This window comes from Giraffa tippelskirchi, chromosome 11, assembly GCF_054371585.1.
Source record: "Giraffa tippelskirchi isolate mGirTip1 chromosome 11, T2T-mGirTip1v1.2.pri, whole genome shotgun sequence".
Lineage (NCBI taxonomy): Eukaryota > Metazoa > Chordata > Mammalia > Artiodactyla > Giraffidae > Giraffa > Giraffa tippelskirchi.
In genome coordinates, this window is record NC_137285.1 from 1,944,997 (window position 1) to 1,965,680 (window position 20,684).

The 20,684-nt window shown below is 59.5% G+C and overlaps 2 protein-coding genes and 1 long non-coding RNA gene across 3 annotated transcripts; all 3 read right to left on the reverse strand.

Annotated features, from left to right (window-relative positions):
• Nucleotides 1-17: 17 nt before the first annotated feature.
• LOC145526499 (uncharacterized) lies at nucleotides 18-6,490 on the reverse strand. Its single transcript, XM_081542263.1, has 7 exons — nucleotides 4,659-6,490; nucleotides 3,677-3,726; nucleotides 3,493-3,580; nucleotides 2,534-2,627; nucleotides 2,150-2,297; nucleotides 879-1,039; nucleotides 18-796 (listed from the first exon to the last, which is right to left on the reverse strand). Exons 3-7 carry the CDS (start codon nucleotides 3,540-3,542, stop codon nucleotides 557-559), a joined length of 693 nt encoding a protein of 230 aa, XP_081398389.1. The 5' UTR covers nucleotides 3,543-3,580; nucleotides 3,677-3,726; nucleotides 4,659-6,490; the 3' UTR covers nucleotides 18-556.
• A 1,097-nt stretch (nucleotides 6,491-7,587) lies between these two features.
• On the reverse strand, nucleotides 7,588-18,998 carry LOC145526511 (uncharacterized). Its single transcript, XR_014068935.1, has 2 exons — nucleotides 8,318-18,998; nucleotides 7,588-8,258 (listed from the first exon to the last, which is right to left on the reverse strand). It is a non-coding gene; the product is annotated as an uncharacterized LOC145526511 (long non-coding RNA).
• A 413-nt stretch (nucleotides 18,999-19,411) lies between these two features.
• On the reverse strand, nucleotides 19,412-20,371 carry MIF (macrophage migration inhibitory factor). Its single transcript, XM_081542273.1, has 3 exons — nucleotides 20,194-20,371; nucleotides 19,666-19,838; nucleotides 19,412-19,583 (listed from the first exon to the last, which is right to left on the reverse strand). The coding sequence occupies exons 1-3, from the start codon at nucleotides 20,299-20,301 to the stop codon at nucleotides 19,517-19,519; spliced, it is 348 nt and encodes a 115-aa protein (XP_081398399.1). The 5' UTR covers nucleotides 20,302-20,371; the 3' UTR covers nucleotides 19,412-19,516.
• Between the last annotated feature and the right edge of the window lie 313 nt (nucleotides 20,372-20,684).

The window sequence follows — 20,684 nt, forward strand, 5'->3', positions numbered from 1 at the left end:
ATTGTGAGGACACTCGGGAGCAGACCCCGTCGGGGAGTGGCTGGGAATTTGACCTTCCCCTCCCTGGGGGCACGCGTGTGTGTGCCCCTGGCCCGTGTCTGAGAGGGGCTTCCGTGTAGGAACTCCTGGGGCCAGGCCTTCAGGGCAGAAAGTGACCAAAGGGGCGTTACAGGGTCCAAAGTGTGAACTAACCCAGGGCGCTTCCAGAAGTGGTGGGGGGGCGGGGCGGCCATGTCTAGCCTGAACTGTGGCTGGAAATGGGTGTAGGGAAACAAACGGAACCTGGAGGTTGTCAGGGCATTGGGTGACACCACCGGGGACTCAAGGGGTCACAGAGGAGCTCAGAAGCTTCCCGCCCGGTTTGGGATCGGCCGCGCCCGAGAGCCAAGCAGGTGGACTCGGCACCCGGAGGCAGAGGAGGGTGACGTGGGGGCCCTGAGTGCTGCTGTCTCTGAGCTGCTCGATTTGGGGAGATTCCCAGACCATTTAGAAACGGGGAGACCCCACTGCCTAGAGCAGAGCAAAGCTGGAGATGAGTGATGGGCACACAGCATGTTTACTGCAGCCAGCAAAGCGCAGGGACGTGGCTGGCCCTCAGCTGAAGCTGCTCCTTCACCCGCTGCGCCAGCTTCTGGGCCATCTGGGGGTCCCGCTGGGCCTCCTGGGGGTCCCGAGGCTGGATCACACGCCTGTGGGCTTCCTGGACAAGCTCGGGGCCCAGGGGAGCCTCCACACGGGCCCGCCACGTGGCAAGCGGGGGCCCATCTCGGAAGAGGTCGCAGCCGACGGCGGCGGGCTGGGGAGACAGGGCAGCTGGGGCCTGGGCTCAGCCCACACCCAGAGCACCCCCAGAGGGCAAGTGGGCAGGAGAACCTCACCTGCATCAGCTCCGTGAATGCCATCAGATCCACCAGGGAGAACTGCCTAGAGGCCAGGAAGGCCTGGCTGCCAGGAGCTCCTGAGTGGGTGTCAGCTTCCCCAGCAGCTGCTCCATATGCGTGGCATCGAGGGGCTGCCCGGAGAAGTGGGGCAGGAGACACTGGGCCAGGAAGAGAGGAGGCGGCTTATCTCGGGGCCCTGGAAGCCTCCCAGCTCTTCTCCACCCCTCCCTTGGCACCCACTTATCAGTGAGGCCCTTTGGGGCTTTGTGTTCAGGATTCCGAGGTTTCATTCAGGCTCTGAAAAAAAGCTATGCATTTCAGTCCATCTCTGGCAAGTTGGATACTGAAAGGCCACAAAGATGCTGGCAATACTCTTAAATGAATGCACTTGTATTTCCGAGACTGGTGACTGACTGGAGAGGATTTAACCCACACTTTGGAGCTGTCTAAAACTGCTAATAAGACAGAAGAATAATACACCAAGATAAGATCCAAAGGACATATAATAGTGACATTGCTGCTCCGTGTGACAAGGACATAATGAAATGTCATAAATTAGTGATGTCTGCCTGGGGGAGAAGACAGGAGCCCCCCGCCCCAGGGGTCCTCAGTTCAGTTCAGTCGCTCAGTCGTGTCCAACTCTTTGTGACCCCGTGGACTGCAGCACACCAGGCCTCCCTGTCCATCACCAACTCCCAGAGCTTACTCAAACTCATGTCCATTGAGTAGGTGATGGCGTCCAACCATCTCATCCTCTGTCATCCCCTTCTCCTCCCACCTTCAATCTTTCTCAGCATCAGAGTCTTTTCCAATTAGTCGGTTCTTCACATCAGGTGGCCAAAGTATTGGAGTTTCAGCTTCAGCATCAGTCCTTCCAATGAATATTCAGGACTGATTTCCTTTAAGATTGACTGATTGGATCTCCTTGCAGTCCAAGGGACTCTCAAGAGTCTTCTCCAACACCACAGTTCAAAAGCATCAATTCTTTGGCGCTCAGCTTTCTTTATAGTCCAACTCTCACATCGATCCATGACTACTGGAAAAACCATAGCTTTTTTTTTTTTTAAACCATAGCTTTGACTAGACGGACCGTTATTGGCAAAGTAACGTCTCTGCTTTTTAATATGCTGACTAGGTTGGTCATAACTTTTCTTCCAAGGAGCAAGTGTCTTTTAAAATTTCACGGCTGCAGCCACCACCTACAGTGATTCTGGAGCCCCAGTAAACAGCTCCTGCCCAAGCCTGCAGGATACGGCAGGGAGGCTCACCTTGCACAGGTACATGCTGGTGGCGGGCTGCTGGATGCTTTGTGCTGCCAGGCCAGGTACTCGTCCACACGGGTGCGGGCCTGCAGTTCGGGCGGGTACCAGCGTGCCTCCACCTGATACTTGGCTCAGGTATAAAAGGATGGCCACCCTGCAGGGAGGGGTGTCAGAGATCTCCCCACCCACCTGGGGTGGGCGGCCCATCTCTCACCAGCCCTTCAACTCCACCCCCAGAGGAGGACCTCCCCAGGGCCCCTCCCCTCCCGGTGGCACCTTCCTCCTCCACTCCACTCCATTCCTGCTCTCCAGGCCCTGTTCCTCCCCTGGTTTCCAGCCCCCTCCCTGCCATGACGGCTTCCTCCATGGCTCAGCCAGTCAAGAACCTGCCTGAAGTGTAGGAGATGCAGGAGGCGTGAGTTCAATCCCTGGGTGGGGAAGATCCCCTGGAGGAGGGCATGGCCACCCACTCCAGTATCCTTGCCTGCAGAATCCCATGGACAGAGGAGCCTGGTGAGCTACACTCCATGGGGTCGCAAAGAGTGGGACCAGACTGAAGTGACTTAGCATGCTTAGCACGCTCTGCCGTGACTCCAGCCTGCTCACCTACCTCAGAGCCCAGCTCTCTGGGTCCGGGGCCCTTCTCAGGTGGGTGAGGCAGACCAGCCACGCACGTCCCATGCCCTTCCTGGGCCAGTTATGCCTGGTGTTCGGGGTCTGGGGGAGGGGCTCAGGGGCACCTCCACTCTCTCTTTTTTTTTTTTTGGCCACATAGGGGAGTAGCCTGTGGGATCTTAGTTACTTGACCAGGGATCGCACTCCAGCCCCCTACAGTGGAAGTGGGGAGTCTTAACCACTGGACCAGCAGGAGAGTCGCCCACTCCTGATCGCCCTTCGGCTCTAGGCACTTGGTGCTCAGTCTGCATCCTCCGACCAGCCCCGGGAGGTGGTTACCTTATTCCCCTGTCTTACAGAAGAGAAGCCTGGGGCCTAAGGCTCCGGACCTGCCCGTGGGCAAGGAGTGAGGACAGGGAACTGGCGTTCAGAGCGCAGTGCAGGCCCAGGGCTGCCCGGCTCCTGTGACTCTGAAAGGCCGTGTTGGGACATCTGGGGAGGGGCTCCCCTTAAGCCTCAGTCTTCCCTGGCTGCCTCCAGGCAGTCCAGGCCTGGGGGGTGGCCGGCACGCCCTCCTCTCTGAAGCTCCCAGATTTAGCCCCACAGAAGCCCCCTGGTTCAGGTCCCTGCCCTCTGAGCTGAACTAGTTCAAAAGAGGAAGCGGCTGCTGGAAAGATTTCCAGCTTTTTGTCTGCCTCCAAGCAATGATGAGCCCCAGACCCAGGGCGCCTTACCTCTCAGCCAGCAGGAAGTCCCCATCCTTGAGGGCAGGCACCTCCCCCATGGGGTTCACCTTCAGGAATTTGGGTTTCAGGTGCTCCCCTGGGGGAGAGGGGAGCAAAGAGAGTGCAGAGGAGGCTCAGTGCAGAGTCTAGCCCCCGGGTGCCCCCTCAATGGAACCCACCTAGCTCTGCTCACCCCATGGTGCCAGCTCCACAGGCCTCAGCTTGAAGGGGATGCCATTCTTCCTGGTGAAAATATAGATGGCATGGCAGGGGGCCGAGTACAGCTCTAGAAAGAGCTCAAGATCCATCCCTGTGCCTCCCTCCTGCCTTCTCTCCACTTGGGTCCAATCCATGCTTCTCCCGAAGCCTACTCCCTCCACAACTGGCTGGGCAGCCAGCCAGGACACCACACCTCCTGGCCTCTGCCCTGGTGAGGGGCTGGTCATTGGCTTTTCTTTTTTTTTTTCCTTAAGATTTTTTTTGATGTGGACCATTTTTTAAAGTCTTTATTGAATTTGTTACAATATTGCTTGTGTCTTATGTTTTAGTCTTTTGACCCAGAGGCATGTGGGACCTTAGCTCCCAGACCAGGGGTCGAACCTGCAGGCAATGGAAGGCAAAGTCTTTACCACTGGACCGCCCCCATCCCCTTCCCTGCCATGGTCTGGCGGCTTCACCAACTTCCAGACTCAGCCTTCCTCCAACGAGACTCTTATCCTGGTGCACACAGCACAGGACCAGAAGGAATTTCCTCTTTCTCCTTTTCTTTCTTTCTCATGTGGGGAGCCCTGGAAGACAGCCCCCCCACCCTGCCCTGCCCCATACCACATATAAGAAAATAAGTCACTCCACTGAAAATAGAAATGTGGCCATTTCCCACATTCACTGGTCCAACGGCTAAGACTCCGAACTTTCCCTTCAGGGAACACAAGTTTGGTCTCTGGTCAGGGAACTAAGATCCCATATGCCCAAGGTGCAGCCATAAAACAGAAGAAAATAGAAATGAATGTAAGGGAAACTTGAGGAACTTGAAACTGGAAAGCGTGGTGTGCTTTCATCTGTGCTGTTTCTGATGCTCAGGGGCCATTCCCTAAACGTTTGTGTTTGGACTCACTATTGGTTGTAAGGAGCCCTTGACTATAAAACAGGGTGAAGGCTTAGTGATGATTAAATACCGTGCAGTGTGCCTCTGGAGACCCTGCTAGGATTCAGCCACGAAATAAGTTGTTCAGTCGCTCAGTCGTGTCCGACGCTTTGCGCCCTCATGGACTGCGGCACGCCAGGCTTCCCTGTCCTTCACCATCTCCACAAATGACAGGAAGAGGCCACAGGAGAGAGGAAACGCAAGAAAAGCCCCCAAGTTTACTCCTAAAAATGTAAATCCCCAATAAAACCGGCCTGAGAATCTATTGGTAAGAAAAAAAAAAAGATGGAATCGAAAACTGGGCAAAAGACGTGAACTTTTTTCACATAGCAATTTCATCTCTTGCTTTTAAGAAAAAGAAAAGTCAGTGTTTTTCTTGCATTTGCTGTTTTTCAAGTGTCTGACTCAAAATAGTCAACATGCCAGAGCAGCATGTTTTGGGGTGGCTGTTCTGACCTCCTTCAATTATAAACACAAATGGCAAACACCAGATTCCTGAGCATGGAGGTTGTGGTGGAAGCGCCCTGAGGGCTTCACTAAGCCTGACCCATGTGGGGGACGCACAAGTACTTGTGCCTTATTCTCTATAATAAATTAAAGCAGAGACGTCACTTTGCCAACAAAGGTCCGTCTAGTCAAAGCTACGGTTTTTCCAGTGGTCATGTATGGATGTGAGTTGGACTATAAAGACGAGTGCGCAAGAATTGATGCTTTTTTTGAACTGTGGTATTGGAGAAGACTCAAGTCCCTTGAACTCAAGGAAATCAAACCAGTCCATCCTAAAGGAAATCAGTCCTGAATATTCATTGGAAGGATTGATGCTGAAGCTGAAGCTCCAATACTTTGGCCACCTGATGCAAAGAACTGACTCCTTTGAAAAGACCCTGATGCTGGGAGCCATGAAATTAAAAGACGCTTACTCCTTGGAAGGAAGGTTATGGCCAACCTAGATAGCATATTTAAAAGCAGAGACATTACTTTGCCAAAAAAAGTCCGTCTAGTCAAGGCTATGGTTTTTCCAGTGGTCATGTATGGATGTGCGAGTTGGACGGTAAAGAAAGCTGAGCGCCGCAGAATTGATGCTTTTGAACTGTGGTGTTGGAGAAGACTCTTGAGAGTCCCTTGGACTGCAAGGAGATCCAACCAGTCCATCCTAAAGGAGATCAGTCCTGGGTGTTCATTGGAAGGACTGATGTTGAAGCTGAAACTCCAATACTTTGGCCACCTGATGCAGAGTTGACTCATTGGAAAAGACCCTAATGCTGGGTAGGATTGGGGGCAGGAGGAGAAGGGGACGACAGAGGATGAGATGGTTGGATGGCATCACCGACTCGATGGACATGGGTTTGGGTGGACTCCGGAGTTGGTGATGGACAGGGAGGCCTGGCGTGCTGCGATTCATGGGGGTGCAAAGAGTCGGACACGACTGAGCGACTGAACTGAACTGAACTGATGCTGGGAAAGATTGAAGGCAGGAGGAGAAGGGGGCGACAGAGGATGAGATGGTTGGATGGCATCACCGACTTGATGGACGTGGGTTTGAGTAAGCTCCGGGAGTTGGTGATGGACAGGGAGGCCTGGCATGCTGTGGTCCATAGGGTCGCAAAGAGCTGCACACGCCTTAGCGACTGAACAACAACATATTAACAAGAAAGGTCATTGCAAAAACAAAAATGACGTCAGGTAGTCCTTCTCCTGGACATGAGCCTCAAGCAGGCCCTTAGCCGTATCTTATCAGACCTCACTCTGCCCCTCGGCCAGGTGCGGCCAGTGGAGGCGTCCCGCAACCGCCAGGCTCCGGAGCGCCTTCGGCCCCGCCGCGCCCTGCCGCGCGGAGTACGCCGGGAGCTGCCGGCTTCGCCCCGCCCCCTCGGGGGCCCCGCCCCGTGCGCGGAGCACGCCGGGAGTGGGCCGATCCGCCGCCGCGCGGGCCCCTGGGCGCGCGGAGCTTGCCGGGCGAAAGGGAGGTGGGTGGGTTGCCATGGCTACGGGCGGCTGGGCGCGCGCTGAACCGTTGCGGTCCCGAGACCCCAGCGGCCGCTGCACGCGGGGCCTTCGAGGGCGGCGGGTGCTTCCGTTACTGCCCGGCGGCGGCCGAGCCTGGAAGGAGAGGGCAGGAAAAACCACACGGGAGCGGGGCGTAGAAGCGGAAGAGAGGGGTCCGGGGCGAAGGGAGGGAGTGCAGCGTCTCCGGCCATGTCGAGTGAGGGGAGCGTGCGGGGTGTCCCAGAACGGGAGGAGGAAGGAGGAAGGGAGACGGGCTCGGAAGGTGCAGGGAAATGGAGAAGAGGGAAGAAAGAGCGGGGCGGGCCTCCGGGCAAGCCAGGTTTCGTGGAGCCACATCACTGAGCAAACCCTAGGAGACCCGACTTCACGGCGTCATCATGCCCCAGCCAGAGATGCCCCATCACCGAGCAAACCGTGGCAGACCCGTACTCAGTGTTGGAAGGAGAATGTATTTACGCACACAACAGAGCAGGGACAGACGGTCAGGGAAAGGGGAGCGGGCAGGTCGGACACCTGACCCTAGAGGCGCGTTGTGGAGCAGGGAGGGTCCTCGTGGATTGCTTGCACGTGTAGTTGGAAGTCTGACCACAACCCTTTCTGTCGCCTAGAGATCTAACCACCTTGACTTACCTCTGCCTGTGAGAGACCTTTGGGTTAAGGAGGGGAAAGAGGAAGGGACAAGATGGCCAGTAGAAATTGCAAGGAAGGGATGCCCACGGGAGGAAAGGGGAGAGAGCACCGTGAAGTCCATCCTGGTGAGAAGTAGGCACTGGTTTTAAGAGAAGTCCATGTCCTGACACCGCAGTCCCATTTTGGGGCTTCTGAGTGAGGTGGGCCGAGTTAAGACTAGGGGCTCCGGACAAGAAGCCTGTCGGTAATTCTTGTCAATAGGAGACTTCACATGGGACCCCACCCACCCACCATCTTGTTGATGCTTTGTTCATCCTTTGCCAGGGCGCCTTGGGGTCCCGGCTCCCTTCCCTCAGGGAGGACCTCGGTGGTGGTCTTCTTATAGAACCTGCTGTGACCTTAGGTGAACGGCCCCTGTGGGGAAAGCGGGGAACACACCGCTGATCACACCAAGGAATATCACAGATTATCGAGTTCCCCAAAGTTTTCTGAGGCCGCCTTGTCATCTGTAAAACTGCAGCTCTTCCCTCTCCAGAGGTAGTTATATAGAGACCTAGTGAGACCCTGCAAGTGCTTTTAGAGGGTGCGGACCCTCTAATGCAAGGACGAATTACTTGAAAGCCCAGTCCATGTGGCTTGTGGAGCCACTGGGGGAAGGAAGGGGCTGGAGCCCGCTGCCACCACTGGCTAGCCGGGCCAGGTCAGCTTGATGTGGGCCCTCATGTACCCTCATTCCCCCTGGCCCTGCTCTGGGCCCAGAGACCTGGATTTAAATCCTGGACCTGTCACTTACTAGCTGAGTGATCTTGGGCAGGTTATTTCGGGTTTCCTGCTTAAGTAGGACAAAGCTGGCCTGTGAATGAAACCATAGAAACCAAGGCATTTCTGGTTCCAGAGGAGGCTGCTGTGGTTGGGGAGGGGCCAGGAATCTGTTAGTTATTTTGTCACCAACTGGAGTGGCCTTGGGACAAAGCACAGCAACTATCTTTACCTCCTGCCTGTCACCCTGCCTGTCACCCTGCCTGTCGCCCTGCCTGTTGCCCTGCCTGTCACCCTGCCTGTCACCCTGCCTGTCGCCCTGCCTGTCACGCTGACTATCACCTCCTTCAGCCCTAACGTTGGCCTTGCCCTCAGTTTGGTCCTGTGTTGACTTGGGGATGAGGATTCCTGCAGAGACCAGTAAGCTTGGGATAAGGAAGCTTCAGGTCACGCTGCCGTTTCCATGCATTAGGCGGGGGTGTCCAGTCCTGAAGGGCAGCAGGTGCCCCGGCATGAGAACAGAGGAGCCAGTACAAGTCCCTCCCGTGAACACTGGGGAACGCGGAGTCTCGAGTGAAGAGTTGGTTGGAAAAGGAAGCTGAACAGAAAAACCGGGTCATTGTCAACAGATTCGAAACGATAAACAACCCTGAATGAATATATATACGTGTATAAAGCAATTATCTAGATTGAGAAGTTACAAATTTTTAAAATAAGGACCACAGACATCACAAACTCAAGCAAAATACCCTGACATTTTTCTTAACTTCCAGACACACCTTCTCCTTTCAAATACTCCCTCTTCCCCCCATATTTTTTGACTGCAGGCTCTTCGATTCACCTCTCATTTTGACCGTGATTTCATGCTTCCTGCAGGGAACAGGGGATTCCCCCACCCCTCCTTTGGCAGTAAGCGTGTCCCCCGAAGCCATTTATGCCCCAAAGCAGCAGACACAGGAGTGACTTCAAAGCATGTGGACATATCCCACTCCACCCATACGTTAGTGATTCACCACCTTTACCTTCCCGCCCGTAGCCACACCCCAAATGCCCATGACTACTCCCACGGGAGATGTGTAACAGAGGGAACGGCTCTGAGCGATGGCAGCTGTGCCAGGCTCAAGGTTAGTGGGGGGGAGTTCAAGGGCAGCCGGGGCGGGCACCTTTGAGCACTGCCAAGCCACTGGTCCACATAATTCTGCCTCGTTCATTTGGTGGCGCCAAGCTCCTCCCGCGCCCTCCGCGGTCCTCCTGCAGTACAAACAGCAGGGAGGTTTGTGGGCGCCCCCCCCAAAGCCCTCCTCTGGACCGTGGGAGGGTCCTCGGCTCTGAGCAGAGTTCTGCGGGGCCCTCCCCGCCCTGTCCACACATAGCGTGGGTCAAGCTCATCCTTGCGCCGCAGGCCGCTTCCTGAGAAGCAGGAGGGTGGGAGGACCTGTTCGGGTCCCAGGCCAGCTGCTCTTAACCTGTCTGTCCACTGACAGGCCCGGGTTGGGTGGGGGGTGCGGGAGGGGAGGTGTGGAAGAAGAAAAGCAAGTGGGCCTTGGCTGGGGCGGGGGGGAGGGCGGGGGGGTGAGAACAGGCGCCGGCCCCCTCGCTGACTTGCTGTGTGACACGAGCGAGGCCGCCTACTTCACCTCTCTGGGCCTCAGTTTCCCCTTGAAAGTAAGGCCGCTAGTCCCTCCCTCTCAGGGTTGTTGTGAGGATAACACGAGGTAGCGTCGGGGGAAATTGGGAAATTGGGAAAGGCCACTCATGCCTTGGAACCTCTGGTTAAGGGGGACAGGAGCCCCGGAGGCCCCTGGACACAGGACCCGGGGCCTTGCCTGGGAGGGGAAGCCACCCTGGCCTTTACTCAAAGCTGACTCTGCCTTAGGCGGAGCAGCGGCGGTGCTGCCCAGGGCCCTGGGCCGAGCTCGGGGGCGGGGAGGGGGCGGCCCCCCAGGCTGCCGGCCACGGCTGCAGAGGCACAGTGGTGGTTGATGATCAGGCAGCCATGCAGCCCGGCCGGGGCCATGAGGAGCAGGGGGCCAACTCCGCAGAGGGCTACAGGGCGGGGCTGGTGGGCCCTGGTGGGGTGGGCGCAGGGCCGGCTTGCTGCCCCCCCCGCCAATTGATGGCTTTCCTGCACCTGATACCTGGCGCAAGCCCCTCTGGTCCCGCCCTGCTCCCTGTCGCCTCCACCATCTGAACACATTCTGCCTCTGTTGGTGTGCGCAGAGAGACCCCTTTAAGAAACCAAACAAGCTGACTTGAAGAAGTGATAGTTTGGGGTTCATCTCCAGCAGAGAAAATGGGTGACAGGTTGAGGGGGCGACAGTGGTCAGAGGGGTGGTGCAGTGTGGAGGAGGAGGAGGAAGAGAAAGCCAGGGGGTGGGGGGACGCGGCGTGGCGGCGGGAGGACCGTTCAGCAGCCGGCCGGGGGCCTGGGGGGCTGGCCAGAGAGCCTCACCTGCTGGGCAGTTTGCTTCGCTTCACCCCCAGTGGGAGCAAGGAGGCCACGGGCACCCGCGCGGCAGGGAGGGCCATGTCCCCAGAGAGGCTGAGGGAGCCGGATGGAAGCTGCCCACTTTGCCCTCCCGAGTTCACGGGTCAGCAGTACTGCTGCTGCTCGCCGAGCAGAGTGGCCGGCTGGACACGATGGGAGGGCAGGGGCCACCGGGCGCCTCGGCTGTTTCCCAGGGGTTGGGGGCAGGCCCCAAATCTACTCCTCCCCCTTTGGGGGCCGTGGGCAATTTAGAGAGCCTCCCACGTCAGCCACCTCACGATGGGCCAGAACCCACATCAGTGAATTCTCAGGACACCTTGGACCCCAGACTCGGAACTCTCTCCCTACCCTTTCCCATCCTGGATTAGGTCTAACCTCAGAGTCCAAATTTGGCTCAGAGGTTCTGCAAGCAGATAAAACGACAGAGATGCTCCCATTAAAGGGTCAGCCTAGAAACAGACCCTCTGTCTTGAATTTCCTAGGGTGAAATGCAAATCAAAAAATTAAATTCCTTTGGCCTTTTAGGTTAAAGTGCAGAGAAAGAAAAACAGAAAGTCTAAGGTCAGGGGGTTAAAGCCCAAAGCCTTTCCCAGGGAGCCTGGTGGCCGTGTGCTCCCTGTCCTGGGGCTGTGCCGCCCAGCCCCCCGCAGGGCCCCCCCCCCCGCAGGGCTCCCGGGACCTTGTCCACACCCCGGCAGGGTCCCAGCCTGTCGCGTGTGCCCCGCCCACCACCAGCCTGCCTGCGGGCTGCTCGGTGGCCTCGGAACCCACAGTGCTGAGCCCCGTGTGGACCCCTCTTCCTACTGGCTCAGGGTCTGGGTGGAAATGGACAGACGGTGGGCAGGAAGGAGCATGCCGGCCCAGCCCCACCCCTGGGGGTCCTGCCCCAGCAGAGGGTGAGCTCAGCCCTGCGGGCATGCATGGGGCCAGGCCCAGAGCCTCTTTGCCTTCTGCCTCCCCTGAGTCCATCCGAGCCACTCCTGCCTGCTTATAGACACTGCCCCGTGGGCGGGCCAGACTTCGGAGCTCGTTTAGGATAACCTCCTCCTTCCGAGATGTAAACCTTGTACTTGCTGTTTCCCTCCGGCCACCCCTGACTGAACGCTGCCCAGTGTCCATCGTCCCACCTGGAGCGGGTTCCCCCGCTGAGGGCAGGGCACACAGGGGCTGTCCTCCGGCGGGGACACCCGGCCGGGCTCCTCACCGCGCAGAGGGCCTGCCACTTTCGCTGGATTCCAGGGCCTTCCCTCCTCCTGATCATTTCTCTTGGCTTCGTGGCCCAAACATTTGACCTTTTCTGACATATTCCACTAGATGTTGTCCCCTGGGATCTCCCAGGCAAGAGAAAGAAACACCTCTGATGCCGGCTTGGCCACAGCATCCACTGCTGAAACAGCCGCAGGGCTCCACCCCAGAGTCGGGGAGCGACCAGCCGGCCAGCACTCTCCCCCCGCCGCCAGCCCCTCCAGCCGGCTTCCAGCTGGGCCTGCCCAAGGCCTCACCCCCATGGGGGGACCCCTCCCCTAGTCCTCCCAGCCCATCCTGTGCGCCAAGCGCTTCTCAGTGCTCGGAGCCCATCTCCTGTCCAGGAGCTTGCCCAGCTTGCCCGGCTCCTCCCCAGCCCCTGCGAGCTGCCGGCTCAAGGCCCGGTATCGGCTCTCATAGAGGCCGCCCGGCTCCGAGGGGGGCCGGCCGCGTCCCCAGCCTCGGCCCTGGGGCCCCTGCCCCGACCCAGGGAACGTTGCTGGCCCTGGGTGCACTGTGGGCCTGGCCGCTCGCTGCCTTGCGTCTCTGCCCAGCCTGTCTCTGACTGTCCCAGCCTGTCCTCGTGTTCCTTCGAGGACATCCCTCTTTCTCCTTTTTCCGCTGCTCCTGTTTTGAGCGTGAGACCGGGGCGGGCTTTTGAAACCACCCCCATTCCCCACTGCCGGCTCCCGAGCGCCCCTCTGCTTGCTGACCCAGCCTCGGGTGGGCAGTGACCTCCTGAGTTGATTTTCTGTCTCAGCCCCTCTTCTCTGCTGGTGATGTTGCTGTGAGTTCCCAACCCCACACCTCCCACTGGTGGGCTGGCTGGGCTCCCAGCTCCAGGGGCCAAACCTAAGGCACCGCCAAGTTGTGGCCCGCACCTGGCCCCCGAGGCCCCTGGCACCCACCCCCACGGCCTCAGACCTCACCTGGGCTCCTGTGTGGGGTCCACTGGGGTACGCTCAAAGCTTGACGCCAGCGAGCTAGATGGCGCGCTCGAGGGGGCTGCGTAGACCACAGCTTTCTTCCAATTCCATGTTGGGGGGCGTTGGCCATAGTGTGGGGGTCCCAGCACGTGCCACAAGGCAGGCTGTGCACGGAGCCCAGCGGGTCACGCCAGCAGGAGGAGGGGGCAGTGGGAGGGCACTGTGGGATAGAAATCTTCCACCAGGACCGCGGGGGAGGCTGCAGCTAGGCTTGGGAGGAGGCTGCCGGGGTGGGGTGGGCAGCCCTCATCCGGCAAGGCCTCCGAGGGGTGGGGGCCGGGGGGGCCACAGGGATGGCACGGGGTGGTGGTCTTCCCTCCCTTCCCTTCCCGTGTGTATGGGGGTCACTCACATCACCAAGTCTAGCACCCACAGAAAAATGCCTAGCACTTGAACAAGTGTGGCGCTGTCTCCGCCCCAGCTTCCCGCTGTCCCCTGGGAGGGGAGACCTCGCCTGGCCTTCCTCGGAGCAAGCTGCCTGCGGCTCGCTGGCTGTGAACTGGAAGCACCCGAAAGGGCCGGGGCCACGGTGGCGCATGTCCCTGCAGCTTGCTCCCGGCACTGCCCGGCCGTGAATTGGGTGCCGGGAATGTGCTGCACGTTATTTACCCATTCCCTTCTCGAGGGCCGTTGGTGGTCTCCGGGTTTCTGTGGGGTCGACACCTGGGTGGGCAGCTGCAGGGGCTTCATTACAGCCACGTGACGGGCAGGAGAAGCAGCTTGTGGCTTTGACTGCCTTCCCTTCATCTTTAGGTCGCACATCTTTCCCATTGGATAGTCTGTTTGTGAAGAGGCTTATAAAGTCCTTTGCTAATTTTTTATTGGTTTGTCTGTTACCAATTTAATTTTTAGCAGGGTTTGTTTTTTTTTTAATATCTGAACGTGAACCTCTCACCGCACATGTCTTTTGACTGTTCGTGGATCTTACTAGTAAGGTCAAACGTGTCCGTCCTTCCTTAGCCATCTGTGCTTTCTGCACCTCACTGAAGTCAGGAAGGCGATATTCTCTTCTGTGCCCTCTCTGTCTTTAATCCACTGGTTTCTTTGCCTGGGTGTGCAATAGAAATCCGGTTTGCTCTTTGTCCGCGTGTGGCGGCCGGCGGCCCTGGGGGCTCACTGACCCGGGCTTCCTGCGCACGGAGTTCGTTCCCCTCTGCCTGATCCTGCATCAGGCCCACACGTGTGTGCAGATGTCTGCCCTCTGCTGATTCACTTCGCCTCACTTCTGGAGCTTGATAAGAAATCTTGACATCGAAGCAGGTCCCTCGCCTTGAAAATGTTTTGGCTCCTCCTGACCCTTTGGATTCTCATAAACATCAGAATTTGGTGATCAAATCCCACCCCAAGTGTGGGGGAATTTCTCCTGGGACTGTGTGGAATGGTCACACAGTGTGGAATGGGGGCAGACTGGGGGGAAGTGATGACATTATATTTATGGGGACCCTCAGTGACCCCCTGGAGTCTCTGTGGAGTTCAGCGCATCTCGGCTTCCTTCCCAAATGCGAGCGATGAGCTCAGCGATCGCTGCTTGTCTCCCTCCTCGCCACCTCTCATCTTACCTTCTCTGCATGTTTGAAGCCACGTTCGCTGTGGCATCTGTAAAGTCACAGCCTGTTCTGGAAAGTGTCTCTCTGTGCAGCAGCCCTCACTGTGCCTCAGCCTGCTTTATTTTGCTTGTCTGGTAAACATGGTCGTTGACCTAACAGGACAAGGGCTCTGACCGCCCTTCGTGTCCTTCTTTACCCGCCGCGATCACCAGGCCCCTTACCCTCGTCTACATGTGGGACGGCGGTAGGGGGCTTCAGAACCTGCCCTGGCCTGTCGGCTTCATCGCGGTGTTTTGTTCTGACTGGCAGCCAGCCACTCAGCAAGGAATCAGCCCTTCATGGAAGGTTTTGTTTCTGGAAACTCCCTTCCAGAACCCCCTGAGCGCTCAGCTCTCGCGGGGCTTTGCGTTGGCGGGGAAGAGGCCTGGGCTCTTTGCTGGTGTCGCATCAGTCAGCCTGGACCTGGCTGCTTCCCGGGGGCAGGGCCACCTGGGCAGCACTGCCCCAAACGCTGGCGCTGGTGGGCAGGGTCACTCGTGTTTCTACGAAGCCATGCGCCTCCCTGGAAGGGGTCTGGCACCTGCCCCTTCCCCTCAGACCCACTTCTGGAGCGGAAGACTGGGTGTTGACTAGAACTTTATAAAGAATAATCGAAAGGCTTGAGACCTAAAGGGTCTTTTCACTTCTCCCTGAACAAGGACAATATGGGCTTATTTTAGAATCAAGAAAAGGATCCTCGAAATTATCAGAGAGCAAGAGGAGAGACTTGCTCCCTGAAGCTGGGCTGTGTCCTGGGAAACACTGGCAGACCCTGACAGAGTCCACTCGATTTTCTCGTGGTTGACAGTCATGTTGCCACATTGCTTAGTAGGGCTCGAACCCTCACCCCCTGCCCCCGTGTTGGAAGTGCAGAGTCTTAACCACTGGACCACCAGGGAAGTCCCTGTCACGTTGCTTTTTGTACCAGCCAGGTCTACTTTTCAGGAAAGCCACAGTGAAATTCCTACCACCTTTGAGGGTTGTGAGTCAAACTAACAGTTCAGGTGAGCATCGCCCTGCCAACCCCCACTGAGCTAGCGGTGGCAGGAAGAAGCTCTTCGGGGAGAAGGAGGGGGCTGGCTGCCACCAGACGCCCTAATTTACAAGTTAAGTTGATAGCTGTGGACTTTGGAGAGACACCTCTCCACTGCTGGCAGCATCACTGTGGCCTGAGAGGGCTTCGTCCCCGTGGTACCTGGGCCGGCCGAGTCCAGGCCCAAGCTGGGAAAACATTTGCAACTCCCAGCAAAGAGTTAGCTTCTCTGATACACAAAGAGCTTGGACACAAAAAACCACTCAGTGGGAAAACGGGCTGGAAGATTGGACTTGGTTTCCCGAAAAGGTACCGGCAATGGCCGTTCACATCCACCTCATAAGGAGAGAAAAAGCTTTCCCCACAGGTGGGGAGGCCCCGGGCTCTAGACGCCCCCTCTAGGAGGGACATCTGGTCACAGCATCGATTTTGACCTCCCCACCCTGCTAGCACCTGTCCTCTAGATACACCTCTGCATGCTGAGGGTGGAGGGATGGCCCAAGGCGAGATGTCCTGACCGGGGCTGGTTAAGTAACTGAGCTAGACTTAAAAAAAAAAAAAGCGAAGTCAAACTAGGGTTAGAACGGGCTTCCATTTGGGGGGGAAAGTGGGGGGAGGGGTGTTATATGTGTGTGAAGATACCTCTGCGGGCATCTGTGAAGGGGGTGGCCGCAAGGAGCTTTCTCTTGAGGCATCTTTTGGAATACTCTAACTTTGAGTCCCCGACATGTCACCTATTAAAACAAGAGCAGAATTAGGCAAGAAATCCGGTCACAGGGTCGCGCTCGCGAGACTTCCTATTTGTAGCTTTGGGATTCGGAGCCCTGTCTGGGGGTGGACCCGTGAGAGTACTCCGCTGTCGCCGGATGGCAGCCAAGGCTCCAGGAGTGAGGGAACACAGCCAGCTTCTGAAAACTGACCTCTTAGGCGGGTTTCAAACACAGAAAGGGAGATGCACTCACTCAACCCGGAGGGTGAATCTGGGGGGAATGGCTGATGGATCCTCACTATGCACCCCCATGGCGCCACTCCACCTTCCCAGCTCATTCTGTAATTCTTGCTGTGAGGCCTGGAGGGCTGGAAGCTGGCTTTGCTCAACTGGAAAGAAGGGCTGAGTGGCAGCAGAGAGCTTTACCAAACCCCATCTTGGGGGCCAGCCCCTGGTGCCGAGTGGGGCAAAGCGTCAAGGAGGAGCTCAGAAATGTTGGGATCGCCCTGAGCTCTGGGGTCCGCGGAGCCCCCCAGATAATATTAAGACTTGAGTGCAGGCGCAGACCCTGCTGGCACCTTCAGCACCCCTGGCGATCCGCAGTGCCCACGCCGCTGAGGCTGACAGGGATGGCTCCGTGGCGGAGGAAAGACGTTTGGTGAATCCCTTCATTTTATCGATGGGGAAAACTGAGGCCCAGAAGGGGAACCACAGGCATGTGACTCCAGAGCCCCTTGGGTCAGGCTCCCGGGGAAGCAGGCCTTGAGGCAGGGCTCTCAGGCTGGAGGGGAGGGCAGTGGGACGAGCCTGGAGGGGACAAGGAGGGAGGCCTGGGGGGACCTAGGCTGCGAGGCTGTCCAGAGTGGACAAGCCCCAAGTGGCCTCCAGGCTGCTGGCCCCAAAGATCACGGAACTTGGTGCAGCTGTCCAGAAGCTGCTGGGGACCCAGGACCAGGAGGAGCGGTGTTCAGGGCCTAGGCTGATGCAGCAGGGCCTTCCCTAGCGTCGGGGCCTCAGGGAGTGCGTCCTAGACGGCGCGGTGCGGGGCTCCTGGGGGTGAGGAGGGGGTGGGCATTCACTGCAGGAGGAACAGAGGCGCCAGGCTGCAAACTGGGGCTGAGGGCGGCCAGTCACCCTGGAGGCCGGGGGTCTTCGCTGGCAAGACGACCTGGTAGCACTGGAGCGAAGGCAGAGAGCAGATGGCAGCTGGCGCCCCCAACCCCATCTGTCCCACCTCGGTGTGAGGTGTTACTTGGAAATGAGTTTCTGCTGCCAGTTCAGAGGCTGATGGCACCCCATGGGCAGGGACGAGCTGTCCGGGGCAGTGGAGCCCGGAGGAAATGGAGCTCACGGGGTAAAGCAGGGAGTGAGGTAAGAGAGACAGGGGATGGCCTGAGCGGGCTGCAGCAGGGACAGTGGTTCGCTCCAGAGAACCTGGGAGTGCAGTGGGCGTGGCCAAGAATGTGGGTCCCTGACCCACAGACGCCCGTTTTTCCTTGGTTTCCAAGGAGGCTTTGCTGTGCAACACCGCAGCTGACCAGAGCCTCCGGTGGCAGCGGCGGCAAGCCACGCTCCACTCTCCGGAGCCCCTCCACCCTCCCTGAGATGGCAGGCACCCAGCCTGGGCCCTCAGATGCCTGCAGCCGGGGAGACCCCCATGGCTCCCGTGGGGCCACAGTGAAGAGTCCTAGCTGGGGCAGTCAGGGGGGCGGGGCAGGGGGATGTGAGGCGGGACCCTGGGAGGAGGCAGCCCGGAGTCAAGACGCCCCAGAGACCAGAACCAGGTCCTCAGCTGTGAAATGAGGAAGTTGGAAGAGATGCTCAGAGACCCAGAGCCCTACTCTCCCTATCACCGGCACTGGACCAGGCTGGCAGGAGCCTGTTACACTGCGGGAGTTCACACCCAAGAGGGGGACGCTGAGCCAGGCCACCGCACGCCCACACCAGCCTGGAGACCCTGAGACTCCTGTCGCCTCATCGGGGACAGCATGAGACTGAGGGGAGCCTGATGCCCTCTGTGGGGGAGGAGCGCCCACCCCCCCCCCAGACTTCTTTCCAACGTCATGGCTGTCCCGCCGTCCTGAAAGTTAAAGCCTCCACAGCTAGGAAGCAGACTTGGGGCTGGGGGCCGGAGTGCTCCCCCCACCCAACTACGCCTGGACTGAAGGAGCAGCCCTCAGGCGTGTCCAGGGGAGCAAGCTGGCCCTGGCAGCCTGCCCCAGTGAGCCGGGTTGTCCTGACTCATTCTCAACTACTGGCCTGGACTAGGCACCTGGAGCTTCCTGCCCCTGGCTGCCGCCCAAGGAGGGCCTGGGTGGCCACACGCCTAACGGGGCCCTTGTCACTGCCTGTGGCTCAGAGGCCTGCCCAGGCAGTAAAACCCTTTCCCCAGTATCTCAGCTTCCAAAACCAAATTCACTTCAATTCCGTGGAATTCTAAGTCATCTCTCGCCGGGTGCTCTTGTCTGTCTTAGGGGCTGAGGAAGAACAGAGGTTCCCACTGGCTCAGGGCCAGCACGGGAGGCCCCGGAATCTGGGTTGATGAGGCGGGGGTGGGCCGTCTCTGTACCCACAGCTGAGTGAGTGCACTTCTTCCTACTTGGAAGGAGCTGCCGCCAGGAGGGGCCAAAAGTTGACTGGCCTGGCCACAAGGGAGCGAGGCCCTGCCCTTGGAGAAGGGATCCTACCTAGGCCAGGAGGCCCCAGGTTCACCAGACCCGACACTGATGTTCCTGACCGTCCCCCGGGCGCTGAGACCTTCCTGTCCTGCAGGGGCTAACAGCCACCTGGAGGCTCTGACGGCTGCTGTGCCCTGAGACCTGAATGGCACCCAAACCTCGAGTTTGTTCTCGAAGCAAACTGCTGTGCCCCATAGGCCCAGGGAGGGCTGGGCGGCATCATCAGGAACTCCACCTTCTGGGCACCTCCCCCCACACACACCGGAAAACGGTTCCCAAGTTCCAGAACAAGGGGATTCCACTGAGGTGGGCAGCGGCGTCGGGGACTGCAGGTTTCTCTCTCCTCCCCCTCCCCGCCCCTCCTCGGCTCTACTGGGATTCTGACCCCTCCCCCAGTTCCCTGCCAGCCCCGACCCACGTGGTGGCTGGGCCTCTGCGGGAGGTAGGGGTGGGGGGAGAGGACGGAGGGTTCCGGATCTGAGTTGGATTCCTGGGTCTGGGTGCAGGCAGGATGCCAACCAAGTGTGAGCCTTCCACTGGGGGCTGAGGAGTGGAAAGGCTAGGCTGCAGACTCTGGGGGTACCTGTCCCGGCCTCAGTTCCCCATTCACGGACCCCGCCCTGCACCGATTCCTCCGCAAGCCGAGAAGAGCCGAGGCAGCCCGCGTCTCCACACCGTTTATTTCTCCTTCCAGGGAGGTGGGGTCGGGGCGGGCAGGAAACCCGTGCGCGCCAGGGCTGCGGGCCCCGGGAACCTGGGGCGCGGCCCTCATGCGAAGGTGGAGCCGTTCCAGCCCACGTTGGCCGCGTTCATGTCGCAGAAGTTGATGTAGATCCTGCGAGGAAGGAAGCGGGGCTGAGCCGGCCGTGCGGGGGCCGCCGAGGCCGCGCGCCCCCCGCCCACCGGCGCCCACGCACCTGTCCGGGCTAATGCGCAGGCGCTCGGTCAGCAGGGCGCACAGCAGCTTGCTGTAGGAGCGGTTCTGCGCGCCGCCGATCTTGCCGATGCTGCTCAGGCTGCAGAGCGCGCAGGGCTCGCTGGAGCCCCCGAAGGTCATGAGCTGGTCTGGGACCACGTGCACCGCGATGTACTGCGGGCGAGGGGCCGCGGTCAGCCGGCTCGCGCGCCCCTGCGGCTCCCGGCCCGGAGCCCCATCCCGGAGCCGCCCGCCCTCCCCGCCCGGAGCCCCATCCCGGAGCCGCCCGCCCTCCCCGCCCGGAGCCCCATCCCGGAGCCGCCCGCCCTCCCCGCCCGGAGCCCCATCCCGGAGCCGCCCGCCCTCCCGGCCCGGAGCCCCATCCCGGAGCCGCCCGCCCTCCCGGCCCGGAGCCCCATCCCGGAGCCGCCCGCCCTCCCGGCCCGGAGCCCCATCCCGGAGCCGCCCGCTCTCCCGGCCCGGAGCCCCATCCCGGAGCCGCGCTCCCTGCCCGGCCCTCCCAGCAGACCTGCGCCGGCTTGCCCGTGGCCTGCGCCAGCTGCTGCGTGAGCTCGGAGAGGAGCCCGTCCGGCACGGAGGCGCGGGGCACGTTGGTGTTCACCACGAACGTCGGCATGATGGCGAGGGACGGCGGGGACCGGCAAGCAGGACCCGACCGACGCGCGCGCTAAGGCAGCCCGGAAACCTGAGCTACGTGACCGCCGCCCGGCGCCCCGCCCCGACGTGGCCCCGCTGACGTCCCGTGACGTCCCCGCTGGCGGAGGCCCCGCCCCCGGGCGGCGGCGCGCTCCCGGCCGGTGACGTCACCGCCTCTGGCGCTGCGCGCCCGGTCCAAGCCGTTTTCCGCTGGGCGGCCGGAAGTCGGCCGGTCCCTGGTTTGTCAGTCCTTTCTCTTAGTCACAGTGATGGCTGTGTGCTGGGAACAGCGGTTAGCGGGACCCATGACCCCTGGCCCTCCAGGAGGTCGCAGGCGGAGTCCCAGTTCATTCTCCTGAGTCC